Source organism: Saccopteryx leptura, chromosome 2 (assembly GCF_036850995.1).
Source record: "Saccopteryx leptura isolate mSacLep1 chromosome 2, mSacLep1_pri_phased_curated, whole genome shotgun sequence".
NCBI lineage: Eukaryota > Metazoa > Chordata > Mammalia > Chiroptera > Emballonuridae > Saccopteryx > Saccopteryx leptura.
This window is the reverse complement of record NC_089504.1, coordinates 57337999-57365953: the sequence shown is the minus strand read 5'-3', so window position 1 is coordinate 57365953 and position 27955 is coordinate 57337999. Positions and strand designations below refer to the sequence as shown.

Here is a 27955-nt window from a genome sequence, read left to right as displayed (position 1 = left end):
GACTGGGACAACAGCACTGGGTTCTACTGCGATAACTTTCTATTCATGGAATAGCCTCCACACTTCCATGCTTGACTTCCTCCAAACAGCAATCAGAGAAGTCATTTTAAAATTTGAGTCATATCATGTCCTTCTGCTTAAAACCACCCAGTGGCTTCCCATTGCTTTGTAAAATAAGATTCAGCTGTGCCATGATGGGCACAGCTGTGCTATGCAATCTTGTTTCCTACACTGCAGTCCCCACCGGCCTTTGTTCCTCAAACATCCCACTTGTTCCTACATTAGAGCCTTTGTCCTTGCCTGTAATACTCATTTTCACATTTGACTCCTTCTTCAGGGTGTTTTTAGCTCAAACATCACCTCCTCAGAGAGGCTTTCCATGCCTCCCCCATCACATTCATTGTTTTAGTTTCTTCATAGCACCTATCACAGCCTGAAATTATCCTACATTTGTTCTTTTTTTCGCTTGTTCTTTCTCTCTCACACATCACAAAGTAAGCTAGGAGACATGCAACCATGACTGGATCGTTTACTTCAGCAGCCCCAGCCTCTTGCTTAGACACTGTTGGTTGAGTGAATGAAGATCTACCCAGGTCTCAGTGAGCCTCACCTTTAAATGGAGGGGTTAACCAGACGAATGTGAGCATATTTAAGTGAAACACTCGCTAAATGAGTCCAGAACACTCCTCTTCCTTCATTACTAGAAACCTCAGGAAGAGGTAATCTTAACAGGGACTTGTGGAGCGAGAGGGTGGAGAGTGAACAGTTAAGAATCTGTGCGTGTAGCCTTTCCACAAGTTGAAGAGCACAGGAGGTTTAGCACGATGCTTTAAGGGGCCATTTGGGCATAGCGTCATTTGGAAGAGCTTTCTTTTTTTTCTTTTTGGACACCGGGACATGACTGGAAGCAAACTGAGAAGGCGAAGAGTGCACTTGGGCGGAATCCACACAAGACAGGTCGCACGTCGCCCACTTCTCTGCCAGGGTGCCCTAGCCCTTAGCCCGCCCCAGCGAACCAGGTCCTACTGCAAACGTCCGCTTCCTCGACCGCTAAAAGGACTTTCAAAATATTGTACTTAACTAAGTTGACATCTATTTCTAAATTAAAAAAAAACAACAAAAACAACACAAAAAACCCGCCTGAAAATTGCAGGAACCTACAAAAAGGAAAGTCCGAAAGCCGCAACCCTCCAGTCCTTCAGTCACTCCTCCCGGAGCCCACCCCGAGAGGTCCGTGGCGGGGCGTGTCCGCTGACGCCACCGGGCCGGGAATGCGCAGGCGCGGGGTGGGCTCGCTGGCGGTGTCGCGGGCGGTGCAGTTCGCGCGGGAACGTGGCGTCAGGTCGCCGGGTTTGCAGGTCAGTGGGAACTGGAGCCGCTGGGGAGCAGAGGGGAAGCCAGGATGGCGACTTCGAGCAGAAAGACACCGACTGCGAGCGCCTTGGCCTCCAAGAGAACTCTCCCAGGAGATCCCTCCTCGGAGGCCCCGAGCAAGAGAAGGAGTTTGGCGCTGCCTCTGTCGTTGCCGTCGTCCGGACCTTTTGTGGAAGGCTCTATCGTCCGCATCGCGATGGAGAACTTCCTGTAAGTGGCCGGCGGCCGTGCGGCGGTGGCGGCGGGGAGGCTAGGGTGCGGGCGGGCCCGGGGCGCACCCTGCGTGCGTGGGTGCGCGTGGGTCTGGGGAGACGTGTGCCTGGCTTGTGGGTCTGGCCGGGAATTTGGGTCGGGGTTACGCCATAAAGATTCGTAGGCTGCGGAGATTGATGTATGTGTTGGTGTGCTAGGTGTGTTTTGTGTGATACGCTGTTATTTTGTCTGGTTTTTTTTTTGTTGTTGTTGTTGTTGTCGTTTTGTTTTCTACCAGCGTTTTTGGAAGGCGTCATTTGCCGGGCAGTGGAAGTAGTAGGGATTAGATCTCTGTCCGCTGGAAGTCACGGCCTACAGAGAAAGGACACAACCTATAATTAAAACTATGGGCCCTAGGGGCTCATCGGAATCAACAGTTAAATCAGAGTGGTAGTGTTGATGTGGCAGGTTCGTAAGGAGCAGGCAGTTTCCAGGTGGATAAAGATGGTGCAGGTTGTTGCAAGGAACAAGAAAATGAATCCTTGCTCTCAGCTGTTGGGCCTCCCAACAACCAGACTCTTTACTCCTGCAAATCCACTTTTCTTCCCTGGTTCCTTTCTCTCCCTCCAGACAACTAATAACCATAATAATCATTTTAGAATTTAGTAGCATGTTTTCACACAAATACCATGTTTGTATAGCACCTTACAGTTCATTTGATCAAGATTTGTTTTTTAAGTTTGCACAGAGTGATGCAGAGGAAACAGTTGCAATAACAGCATCAAATTTTTTTCAAACACCTATCATTGCCAGTTCTAGAAGTGTGTGCTTTATTTATACAGTGTTCTCATTCTTTTCTCGCAACAACTCTGCATTATCTCCATTGATTAGATAAGCTCACAGAGGTTAATTTGCCCATGTTTACGGAGCGTATTAGAGCTGAATTACTATTTGAATCCAGATCAGCAAACATTATCAAATAAGTTCCCCACCATAATGTATTATATATATATATACATGTAGTATATATATAGTACATTATATATATACATATATATACTATATATGTATATATATAGTATTATATATATATAATACTATATATATATATAGTATTTTCCACAACTGTGAGAAAGTACTTTGTACGGTTATAAAAAGTCTTAGAAGGAAAGAGAATTGTAGACAAGGTGCTGACTGCAACAGTTTGTTATATTTAGGAAGCATCAAGTACTTCAGTAGGCTAGGACCATAGGATGTGGTGAATATGTGGACATAGGTGATACTGAAGAGGTAGGCAACTAACTGTTGAGGTCTTTGTTTACTGTGTTAAGGAACTCCAGCTTTATTCTATAAGCAGCCAGGATGCATTTTAAGTAGGGAATGGCATATGATTTTTTTTTTAATTTAAAATTTTTTTTATTTATTGAATTTAGCGAGAGAGAAAGGGAGGAAGAGAGAGACTGGAACACAGATCTGTTCCTGTATATGCCCTGGCTGGGGATCGAACTGGCAACCTCTTGTGCTTTAGGATGATGCTCTAATCAACTGAGCTATCCAGCCAGGCAGCATGTGATTTATATTGCTCTGGAAGCAGTGTAAAAGGATGATATAGAAAGAGTGCAAGAATGGAGGCAAGAAGACTTTTTTTTTAAAGAGAAAAAGACCGACAGGAAGGGAGAGAGATGAGAAGCATCCCCTCATAGTTGCAGCACTTTAGTTGTCCATTGACTGCTTTCACATACGTTCCTTGACCGGGGGGCTCTAGCTGAGCCAGTGACCTCTTGCTTAAGCCAGCGACCTTTGGCCTCAAGTCAGCAACCATAGGGTCATGTCTATGATCCCATGCTCAAGCTGGTGACCCTGTGCTCAAGCTGGAGACCTCAGGGTTTTGAACCTGGGTCTTCAGCATCCCAGGCTGATGCTCTGTGTGCTGTGCCATTGCCTGGTCAGGCAAGAAGGCTTTTGCAACATGAAGGCAAGAATTGATCAGGCTTTGAACCTACAGGTACCAGTGGAGAGTAGGAGTGAAAAGAAGAGATTTGACAAGATCTGGCTGTGGGTTAATTGTGAAATATGTGGGTAAGGAAAGAGTGTGGCATTGGCTAATTGGTCAGATGTGGTGCTGTTCAGAAGAGGGAGCAATTTGGGGAAAATAATAAACACCTTTTGAATCCTGTGACTTGAAGTTTCCTGTGGAGCATCTAACAAAGAGATCTTCTATAGGCAGTATTTTAAGTGTCTGAAGGTTACCAGGAAAATGTCAACATGTGAGAGATTTGAGACTCATGCATATAGGTGATTGTTGAAGTAGCAGAAATGTTTGAGATTGCCCCAAAGGAAATATACACTTGAGGAATAGAAGGCCAAGTACAGAGTCTTGGAGGAATACCAACATTTAAGGGTGAGCAGAAGAAAAATTCACAGCCTTAGAAGGAACTAACTGTTCAGGGAGGTAAGAGAACTGTGAGAGTATTATCAAAGAAGCCAAGGAAAAAGTGTTTCAAAATTATCTGCTACGTTGACGTCAGATAACAGGACTGAAAAGAGCCCCCTGCATTTAGAAATTGGGAAATCTTTGACTCTGATGGAGCAATGGAAGAAAAAAACTTGCAGGTCATAGAAGAATGAATTGGGTGTGAGGGAGTAAACTTGGATGTGAAGAGGAGAAAAAAATCTGGCTGGAAATCGCAGAGCTGGGTGAGATTTTATTTTACAATGAAAGGACTTTTAAAGGATTTCTATGAGTAAACCAAGTCAAGTGGGGTTGGAAGCAGAGGGAAAGATTCTAGGCTGAAAAAAATTCATCTTAGGTAGAATTTAGAAATCTGATTAGAGAAAAGGGGAAGGAGGTAGAAAAAGGGGAAGCTAGGGCTTATTTTTCTCTTATTTAAAAAAAAACTTTTAACAAATGATGTCAGATTTGCATATCTGCTAGCATGATTTGGTGATTGATGGAGAGTTGTGTGGGTAGAATCACACATCTAAGAAGATGGTAGAATCAAAGTTAATTCAAATTAATACCTAGGTTTCTGATATAGGCAGTGAGATGAATGATGGTATCATTCACTAAGAGATGACAGGAATGGTTTTGGAAGTGAAGATGCTGGGTTTCATTTTGAATGTCTTGTGTTTGAGATAACTGTTGTGGGACATCCATATTGAAGTGGTAATTTCATTTTTAAGTCATCTGGGCTGACTTTCAGCATGTGGTTGCTATCTGAGGCTGAACTTGAGATACCAGATAAAGTATATAGACTGACAGGAGGGTGGACCTTTGACAGTAGCTGTTTCCGGGGGAGCTTAGATGTAAGGGGATTCACAGAAAGGGAATTTGCAGTAAATAGTTAATTTCTTTAAATACAAAGGCTTTGTTTTTGGCAACTGTTGCTGTTTATACTATATATATATATATGTATTATTTATTTATATGTATGTATTGTTAAGCCAAAAATTCTCATACTTTTTACTGGTGTTTTTATCGTTTTCTTAGTTATCAGTTGCATCACTAGTTTAGTAAGACAGTTGCACAGAGATTTCACAGCAGGAAATTTATTAAGAAGTTTCAAGTCATGTAATTTTCCAGATGTGTGGAAGTCCCAGACTAGTTTTATTTTAACCATTACAGAGGGTTCCTTCAAGACCCAGCTGCTAACAGAACTAAGCATATGAAAAGATAAAAGTAAATAGATACTGTGTAGAGATGTGGAGTTGAAACCTGCTAGAAAATACTTCTCTGTCACCTGGTTTTCCCTTTATTACCTCCTGGCAGTTCATTATTATTAATTTAAGTATTAACGTTGAAGTGTTTGGTTAAAATTTTTTATATGCAGGGTGTGATAAAACATAGGTTTACAGTTGTGAGTATGGGAAACAGAGCTTATTCTTGTATTATTATTTATTAATTTTATGATTTTCTATACAAACAACTGTGCCCCACCCTATATTTGGCAGATAAGTAGCAAGTAAAACATCTGTGGAGAATTAGTTGGCAGCTGTGGGAATGGGACATAATTTATGGATTTTAATTCAGGGTATTCAAAGATAAGCTAGAAAAGTGTCTGAATCAGGAGTTTGCTCCACATTTTGCCACAGCTGTCCCTGGCAGCTACTAAGGATTAGATGCTGTTGTTATAGGTTGATTGCTGGACAGCATGCAGCTTCTGGCACAGGGAGTATTAGAGAAGTACTTTGGTTGATGCACTCTTGCTTCCTCCCATAGTAATAAATTTTATCTGAACTATGTATGCTTGGGTGAATCTCTGCAGCATATTTAAGGAAATCGATGTAATTTTTTTTTTTTGCATTTTTCTGAAGCTGGAAACAGGGAGAGACAGTCAAACAGACTCCCGCATGCGCCCGACCGGGATCCACCCGGCACGCCCACCATGGGGCGATGCTCTGCCCACCAGGGGGCGATGCTCTGCCCATCCTGGGCGTCGCCATGTTGCTACCAGAGCCACTCTAGCGCCTGAGGCAGAGGCCACAGAGCCATCCCCAGCGCCCGGGCCATATTTGCTCCAATGGAGCCTTGGCTGCGGGAGGGGAAGAGAGAGACAGAGAGGAAGGCGCGGCGGAGGGGTGGAGAAGCAAATGGGCGCTTCTCCTGTGTGCCCTGGCTGGGAATCGAACCCGGGTCCTCCGCACGCTAGGCCGACGCTCTACGCTGAGCCAACCGGCCAGGGCCGGAAATCGATGTAATTTTTAAAAATTAATAACTATGAAATCATTGGGTTGATGTATGTCTTCAGTTTTCTAATTAGAATAAAATTCGATTGGATTGTTCAAATATTAGAATATGGAAAGTTTCGATTAAGCATTTTAAAACAAATGAAAACAGATTTCAGATGAATGAGCCATGGCTTCTCTTACATAAAGTATATATATTTTTTGTTTTTTATTATTGATTTTAGGGAGGAAGGAAGAGAGAGCAAGAGAAACAGCAATTTGTTGTTCTACTTATTTATGTATTCATTGGTTGAGTCTTGTTTTTGCCCTGACTGAGGATCAAAACTGAAACTTTGGCTTATCTGGAGGATGTTCTAATCAACTGAGCTACCCAGCCAGGGTGACATAAAATTTTTGTGTGTGACAGAGACAGAGAGAAGGACAGATAAGGACAGACAGACAGACAGGAAGGAAGGAAAGAGGTGAGAAGCATCAACTCTTCATTGCAGCACCTTAGTTGTTCATTGATTGCTTTCTCATATGTGCCTTGACCAGGAGGCTATAGCAGACCGAGTGACCCCTTGCTCAAGCCAATGACCTTGGGCCTTGCTCAAACCAGATGAGCCCACGCTCAAGCTGGTGACCTTGGGGTTTCAAACCTGGGCCCTCTGCGTTCCAGTCCGATGTTCTATCCACTGTGCCACCGCCTGGTCAGGCTGAAATTTAAAAAAAATTATTTGTATAGTAGCTTTGATATTCTTTCATGTATTATAATTGTTAAAAGAGAATAAATAATATCAAACTTTGCTTTACTCAACAGACTTATAGTTGAAATAGGCATATGATATCTTATTTTCCTAATGATTTTATTTATTTAGCTTTTAAATTTTGTTATTCAATTATATATATTCAATATAATTTTGCATTAGCTTCAGGTCTCCAGCATAGTGGTTGGACAATTAAATAATTTATGAAGTGATCCCTTTGATAATTCAAGTATCCACCTGGCAGCATACAGTTATTACAATATCTTGACTATATTCCCTATCCTGTACTTTACACCCCATGATTATTCTGTAACTACTAATCGTACTTCTTATTTCTTTTCATTTTTCACCCAGCCGCCCACCCCTCCCACGGTCTGGCAACCATCAGTTTGTTCTCTGTATCTGTGAGTCTTTCTGGTTTGTTTGTTCATCTATGGTATATTGTTTTGTTCACTTTTTCATTGATAGATTTTTTAATTAATTTTTCCTTCTAGTTCATTAACAACCTCTAAATAACATTAAATTTGTAAGATTGCCTGGCTTTTAAAGGAATTTGTGTAAGCCTGTAAAGCAAGAAAAATTGTTTTTGTAAAGAAAATATTCTTCACTTCTCTGCTTAGTAATTTCATCTCTTTACAATTCAGAACATATGATATCTGTGAAGTATATCCTGGACCCCACTTGAATATGATTATTGGAGCTAATGGAACAGGGAAGTCCAGCATTGTGTGTGCCATTTGCCTTGGATTAGCAGGCAAACCAGCTTTCATGGGACGGGCAGATAAGGTGAGTTAACATAAGTGCTTTTTTAAAAAAAATTCAAAGTGGTGAATTGCTTTTAGTAACATCAATTCTGTATCTCAGTTATTTGGGTATAGTAAAAAATGTACTGCTTAAATATAAATGAAGTTTGCAGGTAGAGAAACTTGGAGGAGATTTCTATTTTTAGAAGTATTTTAGGTTATTTATGGAAAGAATTCTCCAAGTACTTAATATTTGAAATTCTTAGTGTAAAAAAAAATTTTTTTTTGCCTGACCAGGCAGTGGCGCAGTGGATAGAGTGTCAGACTGGGATGCGGAAGACCCAGGTTCAAGACCTGGAGGTTGCCAGCTTGAGCATGGGCTAATCTGGTTTGAGCAAAGCTTACCAGCTTGGACCCAGGGTCGCTGGCTCGAGCAAGGGGTTGCTCCATCTGTTGAAGGCCCGCGGTCAGGGCATGCGTGAGAAAGCAATCAGTGAACAACTAAGGTCTTGTAACAAAAAACTGATGATTGATGCTGCTCATCTCTCTCCATTCCTGTCTGTCCCGATCTATCCCTCTCTCTCTTTGTCCCTGTAAAAAAAACCAAAAAAACAAAAAAAAATAAAAACATGCGAAAAAGCGGGAAATGCAAGTTAAAAAATCTACAACCACTATGTAAGACGCACCCAGTTTTCAGACCCCAAAATTTTCAAAAAAAGGTGCATTTTATACATGGGGAAATACGGTATCTAGTGGAGGCCCTTTGTGGTCACTTAGGTACCCGGGCAAATAGAGTCATTTTAATACATACTTCCATATTGCCACATAGGAGAAGGGAGTTAAGTGCCAAAATTTCTTCCAAAAATTGACATCTGTTTTTTCCACTCAGATTTTATTAGACAAAACAAGTCAAAAAGCCACTTGCATCAGAAAAAGTGAGCAATTGCAATTCTACCATGGGCTTGAAGGAAAACAAAAGTATTCATGAACTGCCCTGATGATTACCACTGGGGCATTACCACAATGTAGTGGAGATTTAATAAGATTATAAGAGAAGATTATGAACAACTCTATGCCAATAAATTAAAAAAAAAATTTTTTTTTTAAATGGGAATTATAAGATCTTTTTTTTTATTTTTATTTTTTTATTCATTTTAGAGAGGAGAGAGAGAGAGAGAGAGGAGAGAGAGAGAGAGAGAGAGAGAGGGAGGGAGAGGAGGGGGGAGGAGCTGGAAGCATCAACTCCCATATGTGCCTTGACCAGGCAAGCCCAGGGTTTCGAACCGGCGACCTCAGCACTTCCAGGTTGACGCTTTATCCCACTGCGCCACCACAGGTCAGGCTAAATTTAAATTTTTAAAAAGTGAATATATAGGTTTCTATAACTAAAGAAATGGTCAGAACTGACTAACTAGAAAAAAATACATCAGCTGTTACATTTTTCTCAGAACACCAAACAGTTATGGATTAGTTGAACAGCAGTAATTTCTTATTTTGCATAGAGATTATTACTGTAGGTATCAAAATCAGTCAAGGAAAGGATGAGTAAATTGTAAGCGTATCTTAGTCGTGAGTATATATTAAAACAAAAAAATCTCAAAAAAAAAAAAAAGAAGAAACTTTAGCCTGCTGGATCTAAGAAAATGCATAAAACATTATGACCAAATTAAATTTGTTTTTGGCCTGGGAGAGTGAGTGAACATGAAAAAAAATTAACATAATATATTTTAAAGAAAAACTGCATTGTCATCTCAGCAGATAGAGAAAAAGTATTGAATTAAATTCCACAGTAATTTGTGATTTAAAAACTTGAAGCAAATTAGGAATTGATAGGATCTTTCTTAATTTTTTAAAAAGATATCTATGAAAATACATAGCAAATTCAGGAATAAGTCAAGGTTACCTTCTATCATGGATATTCAACTTTGTACTGAAAATTCTGCTGACAAAAGATACAAGTTAGAAAGACAGAAAACTCAATCACAGATCATATGAGTGTCTGCATAAAAACCACAACAAAAACTAGATAAGCTTTCTGATGAATTAATACGGAATTTTATCAGGACTGTTGGATATAAGATTGTACAGCAAAAGTAGTTGTGTATCTGTACTTTAACAACAGAAAGAAAAATGCAATTAAAAACAGACACATTTACAATAGCAACGAAAGTATGCAAGTTACATAGCAATAAATTGACAAAAGATATGTACGGCCTACATGCAGAAATTATAAAATTTTATTAAAAAAGTAAAGTTTGATTAAATGGAGAGAATCACTGTATTAATGGGCAGAAATACTTAATATATAAAATGTCTTCACACTGATCTGCATATCCAGTGTCATTCCTGTCAAAATGCCAATACTGTCAATAGCAGATTACAAGTTGGCTCTGAAATTTAGATAGAAGAACAAAATGCCAAAGAATAGCTTAGGTACTCCTAAAGAAATAGAAAATAGGGTAATTTGTTCTTTCAGATATCAAGACTTAATGTAAAGTTACAGTAATTTAATATTTGTCCTATTGGTGTAGGAATATAAATAGACTAGTATGATGTAACAATAAAAAGCCTGATACAAAGCCATGGTTAGTGGACTCTTCGTTTATGACAGAACTGACATTGTAAATGAGCAGGAGAAAATGAATAAATAGTACTGAGACACCTGGCTTTCCAGATGGGAAAAAAAGGAAATTGAGTTCTGTCCTCACACTTTAACAAAAAATAATTTCAGGTGGATTGAAGATGTAAATGTGATTGACCAGAACGGTTTTAGAAGGTAGTAATAGAGGAGAGTATCTTTTGTCTTTGGGTTAAAGAAACATTTCTTAAATAAAAATATAGATAGAAAAGGAAAACCTTGATAAATTCAGCCAAAAGCAAATTAAGAAATTTTTGTTTATCAAAAGATACCTAATAGAAAAAGACAAGCTACAGATTGGGAGAAGGTATGTAATATGTAATATGTATAATAAGAGACTGGTATCTAGACTATTACAAGCAAAGCAGTAACAACACAGGAGAAAAATGGGGGGGGGGGGGAGATATGCTCAGTTGTCTCCCAGAAGAGGCAGCTCAAACAGGAAGTAAATATACGAAAAGAATCTCAAATGCAGATTCACCGTGGCACAGTATATCTATCAGACTCACAAAAATTCTGGCAGTTCCGTGTACTTACAAGTATATGGGGTATTGGGAATTCTGATGCAGTCTTGGTGGGAATATATTTATATATTTGCGCAGCCTCCTTGAAAAATGACAAGGGTATTACCTAGTAAATCTATAGATGAGTATACCCAGTTACTCAGAAATCCTGTCTTTGGATACCTTAGAACTCTTATACATTTATATTAGGTGAAATTATGGAAATAATTTATAGGAGTATTGTTTACAGTGAATTCTGGTAAAAAATAAAATTGAAATATATTATTACAGTGAAAATAAACTTTAGGTAATTGGTTAAATTTCAGAAAACTAATTTTAAGGAAAAATAATCATCTTGCAGTAGGAGTTTATTTATAGAATGGTAAAAAGCATAATATATGATATTTAATGATTAGAGAAAAATATATTTAATGTTTAGAGATTTATAGAGCAAAACTAAAGAAAAGTGAAAGTATGCTCAACAAATTTGCTCAAAGATTACATTTTGAGAAAAGAGAAGAATGTAGTTGTGGTGAGTTATACAAGGAGTAAGAGATACACTAAATGTTCAGTTTCTTCAATTGGTGGTAAATACTGTTATTTTACTCCTTAAACAGTACATGAAGTTTATATATACTGTTTTGTATATATTTCATATAAAAACGTTTTAAAAAGAAAGTCCTGAGAGGTAATTTGTTATCCCACTGTAAAATATTCTTAAAACTTGAAATGATTCTTTACATTTTTCTAAAGCTACTGCAAACATTGCAATATTATCAAAATGATATTACAAGTTTCTTAGCCAGGCTTTAATATGGAGTTACAAGAGTGAGGCATATATCCTTATAAATAAACCTATTCAAAATATTTATATGTGCTTAATGCTATATGGGAGGCATTTATGAGGTAGAAAAGATACCACTATGCCAGTAATTAGCCTTGTGACTTTAGTCAATCATCTAGATCTCTGTTGTTGTTTTTATTTCAAAGATAAAGGGGTTTGAAGTAGATAATTTCCAAGGACCAACTCAGAAATTTTATAAGTACTATAGTAATATATACTATAGGTTTTAATTGACAAAGTTATTTATTAAATCCTTATTTCTGTGTAAGAGTCTACTGGGTTGTATTCCAAGGGCTGTAAGAATAGACTGGGCTGTAAGAATTTTCACCAACCTTTCCATATACATTTGTTGTAAAGACACTTCACATCCTTACATGAAGGGGTTTTTAAGGAGGCTGAGGAATGCGGTTTCTTAGATGACAGATTGCAGACCTTTGGATGTCCACAGATATATTTAGTAACTGCTCTTTTTCTCAGCAAAAATATTTTTAATGTTGTATTTATGTTTAAATGCCAATATAAAAACTTAACACCATCATATTGGGTAGAATTCATACACACACACACACACACTTTACAGTAAGAACTGCTTCATGGTTTTATTTTCTTCTGATTGGTTCCAAGTATTCTAATTGCTGCAGGCTAGTACAGATGGCACTCCTATGAAAATGCCATTGTTTTTTCTAATTATGAAGAATCTAATAGAGAGAGGTTAAGTTTTTGCTTTTTTCAAGATCATACAAATTATCTATGATTGAGTTGAGGTTTGAACCTGGACAGTATATGTTGAAGTATGTACTCTTCCTTGATCTTTAAGCTGTACTTTCTTGGTTACAAGGATAGACTTTCAAAATCTTTTAGGGACTCAGTTTCATCACTTATAAAATGGATGTAATATATATCATAAGGTTGCTTATGAGTAGTAAACGAGAAAATTATATATAAAATGCTTAGCACATCAGCATATAGTAACATTTAATAAATGTTGTGGTTGTAATTGTCATCACTGCTGTTACCGCTATTAATCCTTTGAGTAGAACGAACATTCATGTACATCCTCGTGACTCTTGCCCACCAGAATATGATCGATTTATTTTAAAAATGTGTAAGGCAACATTAAAAAAAGGTAAATGTATGTTCTTCTTGTTTCCATAAATTAGTTATCAAACAAGCATGATTTTAAGTTAATAAAATTGTAACTGGAACTAATTTCATTTTTTGAAAAAAACTCACTCCCAGGGATCAGCAAGCATGAAAAAGACTCACTACGCAAAGGGTTAAAAAGATAATTATTTGCAAGGTGTCTTATAGCTTGATTTAAGATCCAATCTGATTTTTTTTAGGCCCAGGGTCTGTTTTCATGCTTATGCTCATATATGTATATAAATTATACTTAATTAAATTGTACTTATTCTTTATATTGCTCTTTTTAGAAAAAATACTTGGTGGCAGTTATATCCTTATTAATAACAAGATGAGTAATATTGGGTGGTTGTTAATAATATCTAATCTGTGCAACTGTTGAAATTTCCAGTGGTATTAAGGAGATTGGGATAATATCTTGATATTATCCTATTTCCCCCTGGGTTTCTTTTTTCTCTCTGAGAATGTATTTGGTATAGCGGCTAAGAAAACAAGCTCTGGAGCCAGATTACTGAGTTCAGATCCTTGCTCTGTGCCACTTACTGACTTTGTCATGAGCTTTATAAGAGGTTGTCTGGCATATAAAAGATTGAGTAAATTGTATCTAATTTTATTACTGCTTTTTGTGGGTGGAAACAATGAAAGGGCCTTTTATACAGAGTAATTGATGAATCTTTTTTTTTTTTTTTCTCGTTTTTTCTGAAGCTGGAAACGGGGAGAGACAGTCAGACAGACTCCCGCATGCGCCCGACCGGGATCCACCCGGCTCGCCCACCAGGGGTGACGCTTTGCCCACCAGGGGGCAATGCTCTGCCCCTCCGGGGCGTCACTCTGTTGCGACCAGAGCCACTCTAGCGTCTGGGGCAGCGGCCAAGGAGCCATCCCCAGCGCCCGGGCCATCTTTGCTCCAATGGAGCCTTGGCTGCGGGAGGGGAAGAGAGACAGAGAGGAAGGGGGGGGGGGGGTGGAGAAGCAAATGGGCGCTTCTCCTATGTGCCCTGGCTGGGAATCGAACCCGGGTCCCCCTCACGCCAGGCCGATGCTCTACCGCTGAGCCAACCGGCCAGGGCCAATGAATCTTGATCTGACAAATAATAATGACATTGCTAAATCAACCTGGATATGTCATCACACTGCTCACTTTGTATTTTTTTGGTTTTGTTTTGTTTTTAAGGCTGGCTTTTTTGTGAAGAGAGGATGTTCCAAGGGCATGGTTGAAATTGAATTGTAAGTATTAAAAGTGCTGAAACCACTTTTTTCCCTAGAATTTCTTAATTTATGTTAATGCTTTCCTAATGACTTTAGAAAAGAAGAATAATATAGTATTATGACATAAATATAGGAAATGTTTTAAGAGTACTTGATTCAGATAAAGTGTTTTAATGCATCTTTAAAACCTAAATTTTAAGAATTTTGTTTTGGAAAGCTTCTTAGGGAATTGAAAGTTTATGGGAGATAATGAAATAGAAATATACCACTGTTAAATATTCATTATGACATTGCAGTATTTTTTATAAATTTATTTGTGTGCTGATTTTGAAAGTAATACTTGTCAAAAAATACAAATGATATGGAAGTGTATAAGTTGAAAATGAAGACCTTCTTGATACAATTTTACTTCTAGAAATAACCTCTGTTAATAATTTGGTGAGTCTTATGTATGGCAAGTTCTTGGCACCATTTTCCGTTTCCTCCTTTATGATAGAAATTCACAATTCATTATAGTATTCTTTTTCGTTGCACCTAGATGTTACCTTTTTGCCACTCTTAGCAGACATTTCTGGTGGATAAGCATTAGAATTTAAGATGAAAATAGTTGACTTCCTTGGTGTATATATGTACTTTCAATCTTTTATACATGAATATGTATACTATTTGGATGATTTTTAGAGAATGGCATTGTTTTCTTTTTTTTTTTTTGGAGTGTTTATAGAAAGTCATGGAATTTTTTTTAACTGGAATAGCTCTTGTAGTCGTACATTTTATAATATATGAGAAAATAGTCTCTTTACTCAAAAGTGGTTAGAAAATTTTGTATGTAGAGATGAGAAATAAGCACATATGGAAGTAAAACTAAACTAGATTGTATTTACCTTATTAAAATATAATGAAAGTATAAAAAACCAAGTTTTTATGGAAGTATAAAAAACCAAGACCCGAATGAATGTTGAAATATATTATGTTCCTAAAAATATAAATTTAATATTAACATGTCAGTCCTTTCAAAATTAATATATAAATTTGATATAATTCTAATAAGAGTCTCAACAGTAAGTTTACAAGTTGATTCTAAAGTTCGTCTGGAAGAATAAATGTGCCAGAAAACCCAAGGAGGTTATGAAAAGCAGAATCATGAATAAGACATTTGAGTACCAGATGTTAAAATTTACTGTATAGCCATTGATAGCATGGTATTGGTTCAGAAAATAAGAGGAGCAGAATGGAGAAAATAGGGACAGAGCTAAATGTATAGGAGAATTTATTGTAATAATGATTGTTAAAGTGTGTGGTATAAATTACTCAAATTGAGTTGAAATAATTGGCTATTAATTTTTCTAAATAAAAAAGAGACTATACTTCATTAGTTATTAAGTAAATCAAAATAAAGTTATTTTTTCTTTCTGCTTAGAAGAGTTTAAAAATAAAATTCAGTAATAGGAAGGTGTAGGAAAGTTAATCCTGTCATTCCCGATTTGTGGGAATATAAGTAATATATCCTATTTGGCAGTGTACCTGCCAAAATAGGATTTTAAATACAACTCTTCTTTGATCTGGTTACTATTCTAGAGAATATTTGCTCATTCGCACAAAATTAGCTTTTTTTTCTAATTTTAATAGGGAAAAATTATAAACAACTCAAAAGTCCAATATATAACAAAATTTGATATATCCATGCAATGACATAGTATTCAACCATGAAGAACAATGCAACCCTGATAGATCCTGCTACTTGGGTGGACCTTAAAAACATTATACGTAGTGAAAGAAGCCAGATGCATAAAACTATAGTCTAATTTCATTTATATAATATTCAATAGGCAAATCCATACAGACAAAATAGATTGGTGGTTGCCTGGTGTATGGGAGGAGGAGAGAAATGGGGAGTGACTTCTTAACAGGTATGGGCTCCTTTTTGGGGTGATGCAACAATCATAGTGGTATTTGTATAGCCTTGTGAATATGTCAAACTGTTGATGCATATGTTCTTTCAAGTGTCTGTCTACCTTAAAATGGTTAAAATGATAAATTTTATACTGTGTATATTTTCCCACAATAAAAAAATTTATATACTTAAAAGTGGTGTATTATATGTTATGTCAATCATATCTCCATTAAAAAGATTGTCAGAGATACTCCTGGGTTAGCTTGGGACTGTTGATTGATCACAGTGGTTTCTCAGATACTGAAACTAAAAAAAAATACTAAGTGAACTGTGTGTGTATATATGTATAAAGTGCAGAGGGAGTAATAATATTTAAATTTTGAAACCCCATTATGTATGGTTGCAGGTCTTAAGCACTGTTGATTTTCTACAATGAATCACCAAGGCTGTTTTTTTTCTTAAGGAAAGAAACTACTGCCTGACCAGGCAGTGGCCTAGTGCAGTGGTCCCCAACCCCCGGTACTGGCCAACCCCGCTACCGGTCCGTGGGCCATTTGGTACTGGTCCGCAGAGAAAGAATAAATAACTTACATTATTTCCGTTTTATTTATATTTAAGTCTGAACGATGTTTTATTTTTAAAAAATGACCAGATTCCCTCTGTTACATCCATCTAAGACTCACTCTTGACGCTTGTCTTGATCACGTGATACATTTATCTGTCCCACCCTAAAGGCCGATCCATGAAAATATTTTCTGACATTAAATTGGTCCATGGCCCAAAAAAGGTTGGGGACCACTGGCCTAGTGTATAGAGTGTAAGCCTGGGACACGGAGGACCCAAGTTCGAATCCCCAAGGTTACCTACCGGCTTAAGCATGGGCTCACCTGGCTTGAGTGTGGGATCATAGATATGACCCCATGGTCACTTGCTTGAGCCCCAAAAACACTGGCTTGGAGCCCAAGGTCGCTGGTTTGAGCAAGGGGTCAGTCACTGGCTTCGCTGGAGCCCCTGCAGACCCCCCCCCCCCCCATCAAGGCACATCGGAGAAACAATCAATGAACAACTAAAGTGCCGTAACTATAAGTTGATACTTCTTATCTCTTTCTCTTCCTGTCTGTCTGTCCCTGTGAGGGAAGGAAGGAAGAAAGGAAGGGAGGGAGGGAAGGACTAGCTCAAATAATCTAACCAGTGACCATTAACCAACCTGTTGGTTAGAAAGGGAAATGCTTAGTTCCATTTTTAGTTTCAGAGCAGCCTCCTCTATTATTGAAACATGGATGGACATGGAGAGTCCTTGTAGCACATTGAGCACATTGTTTCTATTCTATGGGCCTTGTCTTTGTTCTGTTGAGCATATCATAGTCTGGCTGCCAGCAGGACTGGTTTTTTTTGTTGTTGCGTTTTTTGGGTTTTTTGTTTTTTTTTTAATTCAATGATAGGCAAGGAGACAGAAAGACAGCCTCGATCCAGCATGCACCCCGACCGGGATCCACTGGGCAAGTCCCCTACCAGGTGATGCTTCCCATCTGGGGCCGCAGCTCCATTGGTCAGCAACCGAGCTGTTCTAGTGCCTGAGCTGGAGGCCACAGAGCCATCCTCAGCACTCAGGGCCAACTTGCTCAAACCATTTGAGCTATGGCTGCAGGAGGAAAAAGAGAGAGAGGAGGAAGGGGAAGGGTGGAGAAGCACACAGTCGCTTCTCCTTTGTGCCCTGAGAATCGAACCCAGAACTTTCACATGCTGGGCTGACACTCATCCACTGAGCCAACCAGTCAGGACCTATTTTCATTTTTTCATACACCAAGAAACTTGGGTAATGTCTTTCAGGTCTCTCTCTATACTTCAGCGCCAGCCACACAGTCTTGAGTGGCTGGCTTTACCTCCTGTGTCTCTGATTTCCCACACTGCTGATAAGTAGTGTACATGTATCCCTTTCAGCACTGACATCCTGGGTGTCAGCAGGGCTCAGAGAGGTCATTGCAGGGCCCTGAGACCTTCATGGCTGCCTCATTTGGTGTAAGCTATCTAAACGTTAACAAGGGAGAGAAATAAGAAAGCACAGTTTTACCCATTTTAAACATGAGGCATTGTCCCCTGCCTTAACCCTAGTGTGACTTAATTGCTTAAGTGATTCAGAGATTCCCATATACCACGAAGACAAATGCACAATTCTGTTCACGATTCTATAAGAGAAATCCAAGTAGTAAAGGTCCATTTTTCCCCCAGTGCTAGATCATCAGATTTTGATCAAGTACTAATAATGAAAATATACATTTGATGATTTTTGGAAAGAAACCCTAGCATTGCTTGGAGTAGAACCAAGATGTATGAAATAATAGCTGTTATTTTTTAGATTTTTTAAATGTCAAATGCTTTTTTTTTTTTTTCCACTTAATCCATACAGCCACCTTATGAGATAAATATTATCCCCACTTTATAAATGAGAAAGTTGTGGCTCAGAAATTTGAAATAACTTGTTCTAGACTGCTCAGCCAGTGAATGACAAGGCAAGACTCACTCCCAGGGCTGTCTGACTTTAAGCATACTACTCTTTGGTAAGCCAGAGAAATTGGGTATTTCAGCTTTCAGAGCTATTACACTGTGGATGTCAGTGCCACGGAATCCTGGGACATGTTTTGAGCCCCTCTGGGCTTGGCTACTTCTAACTAGAAGTTTGCAGTCACCTTACCCACTCTTGAGTAATGGCCACCTCAGTGGCCCACAATGAACAATACCTAGACAAAGTCCTGGTCCCTTCGCATCTCAGCCTCCATTATACAGCCTCTGCTTCCTGATACTCAAACTCAGAAACAATGTGTGAACACAAACTCAGACAGCCCAGCCCAAAGAAAGGAGCAGTCCCATGATGTCCAGTCTGAAAATCTAGGCCAGTGGTTGGCAAACCACGGCTCGTGAGCCACATGCAGCTCTTTGGCCCTTTGAGTGTGGCTCTTCCACAAAATACCAAGTGCAGGCGCTACCTCGATAAGGAATATACCTACCTATATAGTTTAAGTTTAAAAAATTTGGCTCTCAAAAGAAATTTCAATTGTTGTACTGTTGATATTTGGCTCTGTTCACTAATGAGTTTGCCGACCACAGTTAACCTAGCAGAAACATCCCAAAGGGAAGAACACAAATGCAAGAAACAATGAAAAGCAAGGCGAAGTGAAAAAAATACGATACAAATGATTGATGAAATCAAAAGCTGGTTTTTAGAAAAGGTAAGCAAAATTAATAAACCTTTAGCTAGACTTATCAAGGAAAAAAAAAGAGGGCCCAAATAAAATTAGAAACAAAAGAGGAGAAATAGCAGTTGTCATAACTGAAATACAAAGGATTATAAAAATAACTACTACAAAAAATTGTATACCAACACAGTGAACAACCTAGAATGAATAAATCCCTAGAAAAATAGAATCGTCCAGGTCTGAGTCAGGAAGAAACAGAAAACTTGAAGAGACTGATAACTACTTAAAAAATTGAATAAGGAATCAACACTCTCCAAAAACAAAAGCCCCGAACCAAATGGCTTCACAGGTGAATTTTACCAAATAGTTGAAGAATTAATACCTATCTACCCTTCTTTAAAGTATTCCAAAAACTTGAAGAGGAGGGACAGCTCCCAAATTCGTTTTTATAAGGCCAGCATTACCCTGATACCAAAACCAGACAAAGATACTACAAAAAACAGTAACTATAGGCCAATATTCCTGATGAACATGGATGCAAAAATCCTCAAAAATATTAGCAAACCAAATTCACCAATACATTAAAAAGATCATACCCGTGATCAAGTGGGATTTATTCTCTGGATGCAAGATTGGTTCAATATCCACAAATCAATTATCATGTGATACACCACATAAAAAGAATAAAAGTAATTTTATTATATAAATAGATGCAGAAAAAGCATTAGGCAAAAATCCAACATGTTTATGATAAAAACTCCCAGCAAAGAGGGAATAGAGGAAACACCTTAATATAATAAAGGCCATATATGACAAACACACAGCTAACATCAGAAGTCAATCCTGTTGACAACTTGATCTTGGACTCTGACCTCCACAATTGCTTAAAAAATCAATTTCTGTTGTTTGACTCACTTTGTGGTCTTATGGTATTCCTGGCTAATACACTGAACAAATGTTGAATGCATTGCAGCTCAAACACAAGACCTGGCACAAAACTTGTATGTGGCTACATCTATGAGTAAGTCCATGCCCCAGACACCATCCTCCGAAAGTCTTTCTTTTTTTATATAGTGAGAGAGACAGAAAGAGAGACAGGAAGGGAGAGAGATGAGAAGCATCAATTCATAGTTGCGTCACTTTAGTTGTTCATTGATTGCTTCTCATACATGCCTGTACTAGGGGGCTCTAGCTGAGCCACTGACCCCTTGCTCAAGACAGCAACCTTGGGCTCAATCAAGACAGCAACTGACCATGGGATCTTATCAATCCTACGCTCAAGACGCTGACCTTGGGGTTTGAGACCTGGGACCTCAGTGTCCCAGGTAAACGCTCTATCCACTGTGCCACCATCGGTCAGGCCTCCGAATGTCCTGAATCAATCCTTTGCACATGTCCCCTGTGAATGGGTAGACTATTCCCCAGCCTACCTCATGAGCCTCTTCTCAAGCTCTTCATGATACAACATCACCTATCCTTATTGTGAATGTCAGGGATGGGAGTTCCTCTGTGTGGCATAAATAACACATCAAAAGGACCCATCATGGAACAACTGTAAGACCCGTGTAACAGGCAGGAGGGAGTCTCATGAAGGCAGAGTTCTCAGGTGTTGTCTTGTTATATCACCAAGCTACAGAGAAGCCATGGAGGTCCAGCTCAGAGTGTGAATAAATCCTGACCCAGAGGATTCTTGGGTGAAGAAAACATTTAGCCTTTTCAAAGTACCCTTGGTTACCTCAAATCGGCCTAGAATCAGGGTGCTAGGAGACATTCTTTAAAGTTTCCTTTAGTTAGTGAGGGTCTTCTAGTGGAACAATTGGTTTTTGTCTGAAAATGATGTTGTTTTGCTCTATCTTAAAAGCTGTATTTGCTAGATACAAAATTTCACATTAATATGTTCTTTCTCAGTGCATACAGAGTATAATTTTATCTTTTCATGGGAACCTAATTTTAGTTTCTTTGATAGGAATTCTCTTTTTGTCAAGAAACTTTTGAAATTATATCTCTATTTTGGTGTTTTATAGTTTTAGATGATACATTTAGTTGTGGGTTTATTTTTTTACTTATTTTGTTTGGGATTTAATGAACTTCTTCAATCTGTGATTTGGAAAGGTCATCTGTTAAATCTCTAAATATTGCCTCTCATTCTGTCTCCTTCACTTCTAGAACTCTTTAGACAGATGTTAGGTTTTCTTAGTCATCCATGTCTCTTAACAGCTTTCATATTTTTCTTCTTTATATGTCTTTTTGTGGCATTTGGTTCTTTTTCAGATATTGTTGTTATATTTTTGATCTTTCATAAAATATAGTAAATAAATTACATATTTTATTCTGGAGTCCATTAATTCCAGTATGGTTCTTTTTTCTGCTAGTTATTAGTCTTGGTGCCTTGCTTTTGTGTATGTGTGTGTTTTGCCAGTGAGATATATGCTCCTTTATCTAAACTTTATCTGAGTTAGTTGAGGATAAAGATAGATTCCTACAGCGGGGATTTTTATTCTGTCACACACAGACCATTGGATACTTTAAATCCAGGATCACAAGGTACAGAATTCTCAGATTGAGGGTTTTTGAACCTCCTGTAACTTCAAGATGCAGCTCTGAGACTGACTTGTTAGTGACTCTTGGGGAAGGTTTTATGCTTGTTTCATAGTTCAAGCCATAGTTTAAGACAGATACCTTGTTGCGGGGGATTAAAGGGGGTTGTATTTCTAGTTTGCCTTTACACTGAGGGTATAGCCTTTTGGGTATGGTTTCTATTACACTCTCTGCCTTCGTAGCTCTGGGCTTTGTCTACAATACCTCTGTCCTGTGAGATCATGAAAATGAATGTGTTAGATTGTCTGGTGTGTCAAATGGCCACAGAGTGAAAGTGCACTTTATTTTTTCACTCCTGGATTCCTACCTGAGATTTTGACCAGAATTCCTTTCTTTCATGCTGACTCAAAAATGTATTTATAGAGATGTTTTAGTATTTTATCTATTAATTTTTGTTAATTGTAGCAAGAAGATTTAAAAAGGATATTTATTAGTCACTCTACTGGAAATGAAAGTTTAAAACTACATTTTTATAAGTCTTAAAATTTTACTGTTTAGAGAGTTCTGATTATGGTATAATCTGTATATACATTTATAAATTATTGTCATATAGCTATTAGATACCAATAATTTATCTTTCTACCTCATGCTGCTGATTCCCAGTAAAGAAGATGGATGAATAGATGGTAGGTGTGGAGTAGTAGTACTTCTTAAAGCAAGAAATAAGTAAATACCCTTCTTTCAGACTATTTATTGTTTAATGTCCTGTATAGTCGTGTGATACAGGCCCCTCTGAATTTATAGTGGAGTACATGATGAGCAGAAGCCATGGGTAAGCCAGTTTTGATATCTGGAAATGCATACGCAAGAGTTGGTTTCATTCATACATTTTCCAAGTAGAGAGATTTTCTAAGATTTAACTGATTTTGTATACCAACCCATTTTGAATTGCAGTCAATGCTTGTGATTGGAGAATAGTATAATGATTAGAGGATGAATAACTTCAGATATGTGCATCTTCTGGGAATTAGTATTGGCATTTATTTCAATTTTATTTTAAGTCTAAAGAATTTTTAATGTTAAAAGTGTAGTAAATTGTGTTATTACCAATAAACTGTCAACATTTTCTTTAGAGGGGCCAAAATATCAAAAAGAATAAAAATTATAATAATAATTCTACTGGCAACCTTTGGTGCAATCTGAAATAATATATGTATTTTGAATATAAAGATTTTTAAATTATTTTTTTTAACTAGGTTCAGGACCTCTGGAAATCTTGTAATTACCCGTGAGATTGATGTGACAAAAAGCCAGTCCTTTTGGTTCATCAACAAAAAAGCAACAACCCAAAAAGTAGTAGAAGAGCAGGTTGCAGCCTTAAATATTCAAGTGGGCAATCTTTGCCAGTTTCTACCTCAGGTATGAGAGAATTAAATGTAAAGATGGAAGAGCTTTGTATATACTGTTTCCTTTTCATGCTATGCTATATAAGAATGTAAATACTTTTTCAGGGACTTTATAAAGGTTACTATTTAAACAGTATAGCAGTCTTAATACAAACAATTCTTTGTAAAAGGTAGCATCTCATCTCTTACAGCAGCGATTTTCAACCTACTTCATCTCATGGCACACATAAACTAATTACTAAAATTCTGCGGCACACATATATTTTTTGCTAATTTGACAAAATAAATAGATACAATTTTGATTTATTCACACTGGATGGCTATTATTGTTTGGGTTGGTGTGATTTTTTTATTTGGCAGTCTAAGGGGGAAAAGGTCAATGCCCTAAGTAGTCAGGTATTGCATGTTTTAAAAATTCCTGCAGCACACTGGTTGAAAATCTCTTACAGTGTAATCTTACTAATTTCTAGTAATTTGAAAAATTTCAATTAATAAGTCTTAAGTTATAGAGTTTTTTCAAGTCCAGAGAGTAGCTTGAATTACTTTGTGCTTCAATTTGTTACACTTTTAAAATTTTGTTAACATCACTGGTTTTGTATAAAATATTTGATATACTGAAACTCTTAAATCTTTAGGCATGCCTTGTAAAACTTTATATATTTTGTTTAGTAAAAATAAAACATTCTAGTAATTCATGTTGAGTATTAAAATTAAATATCTCAAATTTGTCTTTGAATGCTGCTAGTAACAGTAACTGAATTGTAGTTCATTTTTCTTCAGAAATGATGATTTGATTATATGTTTATAAAACATTAAAATTTGAAAGCATTTATCAGCTGATGTCAGATGATTTCCAGAATTAGATATTTAAAATTGCCTCTTCTTTTTTTAACTCCTAACATTCTACTAGATGTATAGTTGATGATGCTTTCGATCCAGGGAATTATTTTTTCTTTTATTCTGAACTGTTTATTATATGTATATAAACCTTTCAACCTGGAGATGTTGACAAAGAATTTTTTTCTTAATTTTTTTTGTGTGTGTGTGTGGAAAAGCTTTATTTAGTACAGCGTTTCCTGGACGATGTTCTCTGGTCCCGGGGGTCAGAGGCCAGAGAAGTCGCCTTTTTTCTTAATTTTTGTTGAATATTAGGGTGACATTGATTAATACGTAGAATTATATAGATTTCAGGTATATAGTTCTAATATATCATCTGTATATTGTATCGTGTGTTCACCATCCCAAGTCAAGTCTTCATTCATCATCATTGATCCCCCCTTTATCTTCTATTACCACCCCTCAACCCCCTTTCCCTCTGGTCATCACCACACTGTTATCTGTGAGTGCTTCATTGTTTTTGTTTAATCCCTTCACCTTTTTCATTTTGTCCCCAACCCCTCTCTCTGACAGCTGTTAGTCTCTTTGCTGAATCAAGTCTGCTTCTATTTTGTTTGCTAGTTTATTTTGTTCATTAGATTTCACATGTAAATGAAATCATATGGTACTTGTCTTTCTCTGACTAGCTTATTTCACTTAGCATACTACTCTGCAGGTCTATCTATGCTGTTACAAAAGCTGATTTCCTTCTTCACTCATCTGCTGATGGGCACCTGGGCTGCTTTCAAATCTTGGCTATTGTAAATAGCGCTGCCATGAACATAGGGGTGCATATATTCTTTCAAATTAGTGTTGTTCTTATCTCTTTGAATATATTCCCAGAAGTGGCATTGCTGGGTCATAGGTCATACGGCAGTTCTGTTTTTAATTTCTTGTAACTCCATGCTGCTTTTCACAGTGTCTTAACAATTTCCCACCATAATTGTACAAGGATTTTCTTTTTTCACATCCTCACCAACACTTGTTTGTTGATTTATTGATGATCACCATTCTGACAGATGTGAGGTGATACCTCATTGTGGTTTTAATTTGCATTTCTCTGATGATTAATGACATTGAACATTTTTTCATGTCTGTTGGCCATCTTTATATCTTCTTTGAAGAAATGTCTGTTCAGGTTATTTGCGGTTTTTTTGTTTTTGTTTTTTTTACAGAGACAGTCAGAGAGAGGGATAGATAGGGACAGACAGACAGGAAGGGAGAGAGATGAAAAGCATCAATTATTAGTTTTTTGTTGCGACACCTTAGTTCATTGATTGCTTTCTCGTATGTGCCTTGACTGTGGGGCTACAGCAGACCAAGTAACTTTTTGCTCAAGCCAGAGACCTTGGGTCCAAGCTGGTGAACTTTGCTCAAACCAGATGAGCCCGCACTCAAGCTGGCGACCTCGGGGTCTCGAACCTGGGTCTTCCGTATCCCAGTCCAACACTCTATACACTGAGCCACCACCTGGCCAGGCTATTTGCTCATTTTTTAAATTGGAATTTTTTTTGTTTTGTGAGTTGTATAAGTTCTTTATAAATTTTAGATATTAATTCTTTATTATTGATGAATATGTTCTCCCATTCATTGGGTTGTCTTTTCATTTTGTTGATGGTTTCCTTTGCAGTGCAAAAACTTTTTAGTTTGATGTAGTCCCATTTGTTTCTTTTTCTTTATTCCTTGGCCAAGGAGATATATCAAAAAAAAATGTTGACACGAGACATGTCAGAGGTTTTATTGCCTGTTTTCTTTGAGGAGTTGTATGGTTTGGAGCCTAACATTTAAGTCTTTAATCCATTTTGAGTTTATTCTTGTGTATGGCATAAGAAGATATTCACATAAAAATTTTTTAAAGGTTCTCAGAATAATGACAGTTTAGAACCTGTTTATTTTTATTATTTTAAAGAAAAATGTATGAAAGGACAGTTTATATTAAGATCACATCTCAAAACAAAGATTTTTTTCTTTTTATCTTGACAAGTGTAATCATTGAGTGAAACATGTTTTAAAGATTTATAAATGATAATAGTTACTAATTTTAAGTTTTGTGCTGCACACTAGGATAAAGTTGGAGAATTTGCTAAACTCAGTAAAATTGAACTACTTGAAGCTACTGAGAAGTCAATTGGTCCTCCAGAAATGCACAGATACCACTGTGAACTCAAAAACTTCAGGGAGAAGGAAAAACAGCTAGAGGTATTTGTAAACGGACAACTCACTTTTATTTTCCCACATCAATTTTTGTGTCTCAAAATGTCCAAAAGTGATTTTTGCTTTATTGAGTAAATTTATTTATCTGTGGTATTTTTTCACTTAGGATTGTATTTTTCACACAGGATTGCTAACATTAATTGCATCAGGTGACAAAAAAAAATGGATTTGATAAATGTAAAGTTTGAAAAATTTGACTATTTCATTAACTATGTTATTAATTGAATTTTTAAGGAACTAATAGTATTATGAAATTTTTTTCTCTTGAGAATTTTCAGTATTTTTCTTATTTAATATTTATAGAATACTTACCATGTGCCAAACACTGTAAGGCTTTGGGTAAGGCAACATATACCATATAGCTTTTAATTTACTGTCTTTGTTGAACCAGATCTGATAATTATTTTAATTGTGTGGGAGTAGACTGTGTAAGAAAACTATACATTTAGTACCAATGTTGAAGTGATGCAACTATGACTTGATGTTTCTCATCTACCTCCCTATCTCTCTCTTGCTCAAAAAATAAATAAATAAAATAAACAATGTTTTTTGCATATTGTTTATAAAGGTGTTTTATTTAATAAATCAGTTTGCAAGACCCAGCAACTAAAATAATTCAGTTAATTTTTATAATAAGAAATCTTGTAAACTGATGCTTTTTCTTAAACTATATACTTGATAATATGTGTTTTGTTATAATTTAACATTGTTTTTATTATTACATGTATTCAGAGTGAATTACCAAACAACTTATTATTTTATCTTACTTTAGATACTTCATCAGTTCTTTTACCTTTCCCACATCAAACAATCTAATATTCCCATCTGAAACACTCACTGAAACTACCTACTGTCTTGTGGTGGAAAAAGCATTTATTTTACTAAATTCTATGTACATATTTGTATTTGTTATTTTACAATATAAACGCTAAATTTTAGTTTTCTTATTTCTAAGTCCTTAAATCAGGGGTCCCCAAACTTTTTACACAGGGGGCCAGTTCACTGTCCCTCAGACCGTTGGAGGGCCGGACTATAAAAAAAACTATGAACAAATTCCTATGCACACTGCACATATCTTATTTTAAAGTAAAAAAAACAAAATGGGAACAAATACAATATTTAAAATAAAAAACAAGTAAATTTAAATCAAGAAACTGACCAGTATTTCAATGGGAACTATGGGCCTGCTTTTGGCTAATGAGATGGTCAATGTGCTCCTTTCATTGACCACCAAAAAAAGAGGTGCCCCTTCTGGAAGTGCAGCGGGGCTGGATAAACGGCCTCAGGGGGCCGCATGTGGCCCGCGGGCCATAGTTTGGGGACCCCTGCCTTAAATCATGGGTGTTCATAACATAGAGGGTGGGATGAAAGTAGGTTACAGTTGTGAGTACACAAAACACAGATTTTATTCTTGTATTATTATTTGTTAATTATTGTATTTTCTTTATGAACAATGATAAACCTACTTTTGCCCCACTCTATATTAATAATAATATTTTCATTTGTACAGCACATTACAGCTTTTGTTGAATTTTCATCTGTAACATGTGAATTGCTTCTGCCCTTGAAATGAATGAGGCAGATAACATTTCTTCTCTTTAGGCAAGAAGAGTCTAGGCTCTGTGATGTGACCGGGTTTCCTTACAGTCACATGACTAATTACAGAGCCAAGACCAGAACTTAATCTGAATGTTAATTTTACATAGTTTAAGAGCTTTTATGGAATTCTTTATTGAGAAATTTTGTTAGCATTGT

General features: G+C 37.1%; 1 protein-coding gene across 2 annotated transcripts in view; it reads left to right on the top strand.

The window, feature by feature from the left end:
- Positions 1 to 1283: 1283 nt before the first annotated feature.
- SMC5 (structural maintenance of chromosomes 5) overlaps positions 1284 to 27955 on the top strand; it is a 98089-nt gene continuing 71417 nt past the window's right edge. For both annotated transcript variants that reach the window (XM_066368009.1, XM_066368008.1), the window contains exons 1-5: positions 1284 to 1584; positions 7643 to 7784; positions 14044 to 14096; positions 22961 to 23123; positions 26051 to 26185. In XM_066368009.1, the coding sequence (XP_066224106.1) occupies positions 1403 to 1584; positions 7643 to 7784; positions 14044 to 14096; positions 22961 to 23123; positions 26051 to 26185 (675 nt within the window). In that variant the 5' untranslated portion in view covers positions 1284 to 1402. The remainder of the gene's footprint in view (positions 1585 to 7642; positions 7785 to 14043; positions 14097 to 22960; positions 23124 to 26050; positions 26186 to 27955) is intronic.